The sequence below is a fragment of the Cynara cardunculus genome, assembly GCF_001531365.2.
Source record: "Cynara cardunculus var. scolymus isolate 2C chromosome LG 2, CcrdV1, whole genome shotgun sequence".
Classification (NCBI taxonomy): Eukaryota; Viridiplantae; Streptophyta; class Magnoliopsida; order Asterales; family Asteraceae; genus Cynara; species Cynara cardunculus.
Genome location: NC_037529.1, coordinates 68,435,649 through 68,445,118, shown reverse-complemented (window position 1 = coordinate 68,445,118; position 9,470 = coordinate 68,435,649). Strand labels below are relative to the sequence as shown.

At 34.8% G+C, this 9,470-nt stretch overlaps 1 protein-coding gene across 7 annotated transcripts; it reads right to left on the bottom strand.

Annotated features, from left to right (window-relative positions):
- Window positions 1–1,369: 1,369 nt before the first annotated feature.
- Window positions 1,370–4,004, bottom strand: LOC112507231. Of its 7 annotated transcripts, none has more exons than XM_025111713.1 (4): window positions 3,873–4,004; window positions 3,381–3,590; window positions 2,019–2,094; window positions 1,370–1,922 (listed from the first exon to the last, which is right to left on the bottom strand). In XM_025111713.1, exons 2-4 carry the CDS (start codon window positions 3,384–3,386, stop codon window positions 1,444–1,446), a joined length of 561 nt encoding a protein of 186 aa, XP_024967481.1. In that variant the 5' UTR covers window positions 3,387–3,590; window positions 3,873–4,004; the 3' UTR covers window positions 1,370–1,443. The 7 variants fall into 7 exon arrangements, with proteins under 7 accessions (XP_024967481.1, XP_024967477.1, XP_024967476.1 ...); XM_025111709.1 differs by having other exon boundaries at window positions 2,172–3,497; XM_025111708.1 differs by having other exon boundaries at window positions 2,172–3,590; window positions 3,873–3,978.
- Window positions 4,005–9,470: the final 5,466 nt, after the last annotated feature.

Sequence of the window (9,470 nt, the reverse complement as noted above, 5' to 3'; positions counted from 1 at the left end):
AAAACTAATACAAAAAATGCTCAAAAATGATATCTATGTGTGAAAAGGAGATGTCTCAAATGAGGTCATGTTTAGTTTAAAGAAATTAAAAAAATGAGAAATTTTAAATAGTTAGTTTATTACTAATATCAATACTTTTAAAAAAATTTATGATATCTTCATATTTATGTTTTATTTAAAAATAAAAATATTATCACTTTATCAAAATCACATAAAATCGTATTATAACATCGACTAAGACAAAAAAAAAGAATCACTAAAATCGAGATGTATCTTGCTACATTGTGCAAGTACCCTTAGAGTTTTAATAATGTGTTTGTTTCCCATATATTTGTTTCTTTATATGAATATTTTTTATGCATTTGTAAAATAAAAAATACAACTAAAAAGTTTTATATTATGAACAAAAACTACATATAAAACAAACATATTGTGAAACAAATATATGTTACTCAATATATTAAATTCTAGTCTTATATGAAAAAAAAAATATGTAAAATAATATCTTAGGCGTAAGATAACAGTTCTCCCGGTCATCACAATATTATAAGATTCTCACATCAGTATAAACCAATTAGTTGAGATATTTATAAAAATGACGAGATTCGTTTATTATAATTTGGATATTTATAAAAGATTGTCATAATTTATTTATTATGATCACTGTTTATATCAAGAAACAAAGTAAATATTCATCAAATAAGATGAACTCTTGAACAATTTGTAGTATCAGTTCATATATTCAGCTTCAAATATGTTTTTTCAGCTTTTTCAAAATTTCACATATGAAACTTCTTTTAAACTTCCTTTTTTACCTTTCCAGGATATTTAACATTTTTTTATTAACCTGAATATCTAACCAGCTATGCAAGCCGACTAATCCCAGGATGACCACCTGCTTTGTAGATAGCCCAGAGTCACTGCATTTGAACCTCCGTGACCACAAGGAGATTTTTATTCCTCCTTGGATTTAAACCTTAGACCTTCTGGTACCTTTGATTTTTGGAGCCAGCTCAAATAAATCAAGTACCACTTTATTAACATTTTTATTTGAAGCAGCACCGCTCGTAATCCACACACAAATGTTAAAAATTCTAAATGAAATGACATTTGTGGCCCTAAATCTCAAACCAGATCCCTTAATTATTGGGTTGGAAATGTGGGATTTCTTCTATTCTTTCCATCTGAACAAATTAAGACAAAAATGACACTATAAATATCAACTTACAAACACCATCATGACAAGTAGAGAGAATAAGCTTAATTAAGCTATAAGTTGTCTGAATGTTAAAGTCAAATACCAAAACTTGGCAAAACTATCATCAAATCTAAACCTTTTACCCCAACCGAAAACCAAATACCAAACAAGGAATCAATTGATCCATTCATTCATGATGAAAACTAATCAAGTTGAGTTAGATCGGATTTCGGACCGGATACACGTTACATGATAGTGCAAAAGCTAATCCCCTCGTAATTATCATACGGATCGTACTCTTGAGGTGGGTATGAAGGCACATAGGCCGCCCGTGGCAGGGGAGTTTCATAGTCATAAGAAGACGGAAGGTATTCAATTGCAGGTGGCTGTAGGCGGCCATAAGGGTATTCAATCGCAGGCGGATGTAGGCGGCCGTAAGGGTATTCAATTGCAGGCGGCTGTAGGCGGCCATAAGGGTATTCAATATTAGTCGTCTGATAGTGATAATAAGGACGGTCCATGTAGGAAAACCGATTATAAGGTGAAGTGATCGAAGAAGCATAATTGTAGTAATTATGCCTAAGTTGCGGATGATTGAGTTTAACGTTAAGGAGTTCCGCGTGTCCACCTGTAGACATTACTGCCTTCAAGAGGAAGTTTGGATTAACTTCACCACGTACTCGCACGCTACTTTGTTGAGCATCCCAACTCACAGAATAAACCCCTAACATTCCATCAAAACATATATACATTCATCGTAAAACTCTAAAGAAGTTGATATCAATTCTGACACGAAAACATATTCAATACAAAATCTTACCACGGATGGAACGTAAGACTTCAATTGTCTTCATCAAACAAGATTCACACTTGGAGTGGACTTTCAAACAACAATCCTTCAAAACCAAACCAAAATCAATTCAAACATCGTCGTGTTATACGTATAACACATTAATTAACCACATGCTTTTACCATATCTGCGCTTGCTTCCATCGAGAACAAACTGGATCGAAGAAAGAACACGAGACACACGACTATCTTGCTGGGTAGAGGAGTAATTAACAAGATATGTAAGTATTAATAGATGATACGATATCACAGCAAAATACACATACTTGGAAATGAATCCTGGGTTTTATGAGTATATCATAGTTTCTGTTTTGGAAGTTGATAAACCTTGATTTTTATCGACAAATCTACGATCTTTGCTGCTATTATGACAACAATTTACTTGAATCATTTCCTTGGAAACATATATGAACATTGTATACTTGGATTATATGATCATCAAGATCTATAATCCAACAGAAAAATAGAAAATCAAGTTTCCAAATTTAGAAGATTGGAGAGGATTTCATCTTTGTTTTCAAGAAAAAGATTCAAGTAAATCATTGTCATAATTGCAGCATATTGAAGTTTATCAATTTCCAGAATATATTGCTGTGAGATACACAAAAAACACAAGATTTCCCTTCAAATATGTTGTATTTTTATGGTCATATGGCGTTCATATATTAATAATAACATATCCCCATCTCTACCTATCACAGCTTCTTCAAGAATCTATAATACTTCTGAAACCAACCATTTTTTTCAAGCATCCATGGGACGCAAGTCTAAAGACACAGAATACCCTGCATTTACGGTTGTACAATACATCTCACATAAATCATAGTCCCTCTTTCTGTAGACCATATCTTCTAATACGTTTTGAACTTATTGCAGAACTTCACCATCAAGGTGGCTGTTAAAGAACGTTCGTGGCCAAGAACAGTGACAAAGATATTGAAAAGTGTTGAAGGTATGTTTGTGTGATCTGTTTTCACTTCATTCTATAATCTTGTCCTATATTTTGAGTAAAGACTGATAACTGAATTGGGTTTTTTTTGGGTATTGATCAAAGGAGTAACTAATTTCAAAATGGAGGACGACGGGAAGGTAAATATTTCAGGTTACATCGAACCAATTGCCCTTCTGAAATGTCTGAGGAAAGCAGGGAAATCTGCACAGTTAGTGCATTGGCAATATGGAGAATGTTCAAGCAATATGTATGTAAAGAAACCAGATTCAACCACAAATAAGAACGTAAATGTAAACGGATCATATGGCTATTGCTTATATCCAGGATATGGAGGGTATAACGGGTATGGTTATCCTAGATATGGAAGGAACGATGCTTACAATCATCTAGAATGTGCAGGGAATGCTTCTGATTGTAATGGACATCATACAGAAAAGCCAAAAACTCCAGAGAAATCAGCTTCTTCTCCTCCTCCTTCATCAAGTGTTTTCCAAAAGCTTAGTAGCAAAATATCATGTGTCAATGGTGCCAATTGTTGCAGTTTGATGTGATTGAATTTATAGGACACAGTTACCTTCAATTTCAGGTTTCTGTATGCAGTTGAAGTATTCAATCAATTAATCGAGTATTAGGGTTATATCTATTTTCCAGATTTTACAGTCATAATGATTTGTCTCCATACATAACTTCTGTTTTTGAATCCGAACATGATCCTTGGCATAAAAAATTTCTAGCTCAATCAGATTCCACTACCATCTAATTTCATAAAAATCTATACTACACCGTAAAATATATCACTTCAATTGTAAAATTTAGTAAATTAGAGTTTCACGTATGATTCGACCTAAGTTGTATATATGTATCGGTATTACCTGATCAGCCTTTGCCAGAATCCGTTGCCGGAGCTCTACATGTCGCCTGAAGCCTCGTCATCGTCATCGCCATGGCAACACCTGGAAGAAGACTCAGCGACGCCGGCGCCGATAAACACCGCCAGCCGCCGTCACCTTAACAGCCATTTATCTGCAATTCTTTCAATAAAATTCAACCGATGACTATTTTTACCATTTTCCCAAAGTAGATTTGTGGGGGGATTTGTGGGGATGATGCGAAAAAGATGACTCTTTTGAATCGTGTATTTCACACCCCTTATTTTATTGATTCACACTTTTGCCACAATAATTTATCAGAATCGCGTATTTCACACCCCTTATTTTATTGATTCACACTTCTGCCACAGTAATTTATCTTTGAGTAAATTACAAATTTTGTCCTTGTAGTTTTATGTTCGTTACAAAAAGGTACCTGAACTCTAAAATTTTATGGCTAGGGTAAAGTGTATCACGATACATAATTTTTTGTTAGTTTCTGTTTAATGTCACAATACGGGTTTTTTTCGTAGTCAGTGAGATGAACTTTCAAATCTTTATATTATGTACAAGTTTTAAATAGTACCCGTTGAAACAAGTTAAATATTGTTGATGCGTAAATTATTGTTGTATGTTTTACGTGATCGATGATATGAAAAAGAAAATGCATTAAAATGAAATGAGATTCATATTACTTCTATTTAAATCCAAAATTTAAGAAAAATACTATATACACACACACACACACACATACATACGATACATATCACATTCAAACCTTGTCTCCAAAACCAGATCTTTTTGTTTCTGTAAGTTCAGAATCAAAAAGGAGGTATAGAGATGAAAAGGGTATGTGGATTTCTTCTAATTCAAGCACATGGACAAAATCTGAAATTTTCTCTCTTTATCTCTCATTGATTTTGTCTCCTCCTCGGGTATATTTTAAGTTCTTTATAAGGAAATTAGAAAATAAGTAAACAGACAAAATACCTTTCATTTAACTGACATTTTAACGGTCTTAATGATCAGGGACTACTTTCAAAGAAAAATACAAACAACAAGGATGATTCCTAGACTTATTAAAGTTAAGGTCCCATTTAAAACTTTTCACTAAACCTTAAGGACCAAAATTACAGTTTACTCATATAAAAATAATGGCAAAATAAAAGAAGACCTGGATTTCAATGGAGGGATCAGTTCAGATTCACTGTTCTTCACAAATGAAATGAAGACACGTTGGTCTCGCCGGCCGGAATTTTTGAACTGGGATTTTTCCGGCCAGAAGCTGGTAGGTCTGAGGACAGGTACCTTGGTATATGGTACAAGAAAATCGCAGTTAAAACAGTGGTTTGGGTTGCCAACAGAGGCTTCCCGGTCACCGGAGCATCATCACACCATGTCTTAAAGATCGCCGATCCCGGAATTCTCGTCCTCATGAACAATATCACCGTCGTCTGGTCACTCAGTACAACGATAATATCACCAAACGCAACCGCAAAGCTTCATGACACCGGAAATCTAGTCGTGATGGACGAATACAAAAGTGATATCTGGAAGAGTTTCAATCACCCAACTGATACTCGTTATCGTTTTTTGGAAGGGTGTCCTAAGCTATGCCAACGGGAAGTTTACGGAAATGGTCAAACCATAAAACCAAATATGGTTTTGTGGGTCAACCATTTTCGTATTCCCAACAAAAACAAGGTGAAATGGTCAAGTTTCGTGAAGCACTCGATGGCGATTCAACGGTCAGTAACTTGTTAACTATATACAACGTAGTCATCATTCAACCGAGGTAACTTTCACTTATAACGTTAAACATTTTTGTACTTCTATCGTATTTTTTACGATGAAGATATAAAAATGTTATAAATTTGTGAGAACCGATAAATGAAACTCCATGTTTATTTAGGAACCCATGAAAGATGTGGATAAAGCAGATAGTATCTAGTACGGTTGGCAGGGACGGACCCAGACTCATGTGTTAGAAAGACCTTAACATAATTTGGTCGTTGAAAGAAAACAGCAACACTTATTGAATGTGGCCCAAACTCTTTTTTTCTAGTTTAATGTTCGTATTAAATTGTGGGCCAAGTGAGTGTTAATAGCTACCTACTTGATTAATAAGACTTCTGGTCCCACCGTTACCCTCAGTCGCTGAGTGAGCTAAAAAAATATCACATTACATTGGTGTCCAGAAAAATGGGTTTCGTATGAGGCTGGCTGAGATTATTGGTAATCAACTTTTTACCCAAATAAGACAATATCAGCTTCTATAGATAATAAATCTCCATACGTGAAGTTGTTTGCCTATCACGTCGAATATTGATCACTTCATGTGCTTGGATGCTTAGATTTTGCATCAACACCTCGACTTTTGGACGCTAGATTCGTCACTATATGAAACTACGTCAAAACCCATCGAAACTTATCAAGACCAAAGCAAGTTTTAATTATGAAGTATTATAAATATCTTAATAATTCAATAACGTTGATTAGTCCATTAATATACCAACGACAGTTAATAATCCAAATAATCATTTTGTATTCATTCTTATCCATATACGAAGAAGTTTCGTCTTCACAGGGTGCTACAAAACCCTAAATCTATTATGTATTTTACAGAAAAGAAAGAAAATGCTTCTTTTTTATTTTATGTGATAATCTCTAAATCTAAAAGATTGAGAATGAGTCGGCGACTCATAGGCAGTGGCTTGGTTAAGGGAACCCACCGAAGCCGTAGCAAAAACGAATACTTATTAGATCGAATGTACTTACGAATGGATCTTAACATTTTAGATATAGACATATCAATTTAATTTATAGTCAGTGTATTTGAGTTACAGACAAAGTACAAACCATAATAACTATATATGGGTCAAAGATCTTCCAGCCTAGTGGTAAAGGCTTGGGCATGACATAGTCATAAACCCGAGTTCGAGTCCTGGGAGAGGAGTGTTGGCGACATTTAAGTGGAGCCATGTTTAGCCTTCAAATTTACCGAGGATTAGTCGGGCTTTGGCCCGGACACCCTTACAAAAAAAAAAAAAAAAAACTATACATGGGCTGGATTTATGATTATCCTTAAGCCCGTATAACTAATAAGCCCATTAAGCCTAAATGAAGTTTTATTTTAATTTTATTAATAATAATAAAATCATATGTAAATACATTTACACATAAAACCTTCTAATTATCATCATTAAACTTTTAACACATATTTTGATTATTCTGCTAGAATAACTATTTTGACAATCACTATGACATAATTCGGGTTTCTGGTTATCCAATAACTGTATCAAATCATACAAATTCTTCATGTACGACCCTATAGGTTTACATACTCGTTGACCATATTATTGTCTGACACGTGTTGTGGGCATATAAAAACTTACATTCTTCTACTTGCACACAACACACACGACATAAACGGTGGTAATCGTCTAGCAACACATAATGTCCCCAAGGCTATGTAAATGTGTTTTCTTCGAGCAATTTGATTGATTCAATCAATCATGAGGTAGAATTATTCATTATCATTTTTTTTCTTCAGAATATATTAATTTGAAGTTAAAGCATAAATCTGACTTATCCTTTAAAGTTCAAAATTATGTTTCTTGATTCTAACATATTTGATTTAAACAAGTGTTTAAACAATAATTTCTACCATGGTTTTAAGTTGAATTTGAAGTAATTGGGCCAACTTGTTACTTTAGGCTTTTGATTGTTACAAATGGTATCAGAGCCGATCTCTGTACCATTGAGATGGTAGGGCAAACCTCATCGGGTATGATGAATCATCTTGGGAGGGTTTGTAACATCTTAGGTGAATCCCACACCGTCGATTACAAGGAGAAATATTTTGGGTGGGTCTAGCGAGGACGTCAGGAGTGTAAGTGAGGGAGTTTGTAAAAACTCGTCCCATATGGATAGAAAATGGGATTTATGATCTTCTTACAAGTTTCAAGCTGAGAACTACCAATAAGTTCTACTATGGTTTTAAGTTGAATATGAAACTATTGGACCAACTTGTAGCTTTGGGCTTCGGGTTGTTATAAATGGTATCAAAGCCAATCTTTGTACAACTAGGATGGTAGGGCAAGCGCCATTGGATATGATGAGTCCTCATAGGGGAGGGGGTATAATATCTTAGGCGAATTCCACATTGTCGATTACAAGGAGGAAGATTTTGGGCAGACCTGACGAGGACGTCAATAGTTTAAGTGTGAGCTCCTTACAAGCCTCGAATTGTGGGCTACCAATATCTTCCATAATGGGTTTAAGTTGAATTCGAAGTTAGTCAACTTGTTTCTTTGGGTTGTTACAAATGATATCAAAGCCAATTTTTGTTCAATCGGGATGGTGAGGGAAACCTCATCGAGTATGATGATTCCTCGAGGGGGTTTGTAACATCTTTGGCGAATCCCACATTAATGATTACAAGGAGGAAGATTTTGGGGCAAGCATGATGAGGATGTCTAGAAAATGGGATTTGTGAGCTCATTATAAGCCTCAAGTTGTGGACAACCAATATCTTCCACCATGGTTTTAGGTTGAATTTGAAGTTATTGGGCTAGCTTGTTGCTTTGTGCTTTAGGTTGTTACAAATATGTTGTCATTTGCTATGCTCGCAGAGTGGCATACTGAAAAATATATAACGTATGTCCTTGCCTAGCTTTACTTTCCTTCTGATATCAGGAAGCCTTTAAAAAAACCGATGTCACGCAAGATTTACTTGAATCATAGGTAAAATGGTATCAAAATAGATGATTTAAAAACTTATTATGTTAATCGAGAAAAACAAATCATTCATTACATAAAATATAAATGAAGGCAGATCTCGTTGCATTTTGCTACGTCAAATAATAATGATTTATGATATCACATGAAAATTTTTATAAAACAATTGTCAACTCAACAAAACCAATGCCTTAAAATATTTACATAGTAAGTATTTATAAGGTCATTTTACTTTATCGGATAGACATAATAATGATTGAGAATCTTAGCGGTAAAAACGATAACTAGAACCAAGAGTCTTATCCAGTAAGTGAGGTTAACAACTCTTACCCGCTAAACGCTTATTTGATAAATTGTTGCATACGATGCCAATTTTAATGTGCTAAAATCTTAGTCGGTAAGTTAAGTGAAAGTGTTAACTCGTACCAGTAAGCTCTTTGTAAGATCCAAGACCAACCGTACTAGATACTATCTGCTTTATCCACATCTGAACTCACGGTTTTAAAATGCGTCTGGTAGATGAGGTATCTAGTCTCTTATAAGACAATCTTCATTCCCTCCCTAAACGATGTAAGATCTTACCCCCCCCCCTCCTTTGGGTGCCCAACATCCTCGCTAGCACACTAGTCTGGTTCCCGACTCTTACACCATTTGTAGCTAATATATAAACCACATAAGTGGTGCCTGATTGGTTTAAGCTTGACTCCAAATGTCAAAAATATCAGTCTAAATCCAAGGAGGAATAAAAATCCTCTTGTGGCTACAGAGGTTCACATACGGTGACTTTGGACTATCTGCAAAGCAGCTGGCCGCCCTATAATTAGTCGGCTCGGATAACAGATTAGATATCCAGGTTAATAA

Excerpts from the sequence above, each read along its gene's own strand:
- LOC112507231 (XM_025111709.1), bottom strand. The coding sequence starts at position 2,192 with ATGGAAGCAAGCGCAGATATG. Across the intron at positions 2,095-2,171 it reads TGGAAGCAAGCGCAGATATG|GATTGTTGTTTGAAAGTCCA; the intron begins GTAAAAGCATGT and ends TTGGTTTTGAAG. Across the intron at positions 1,923-2,018 it reads AGTCTTACGTTCCATCCGTG|GGGTTTATTCTGTGAGTTGG; the intron begins GTAAGATTTTGT and ends ATGGAATGTTAG.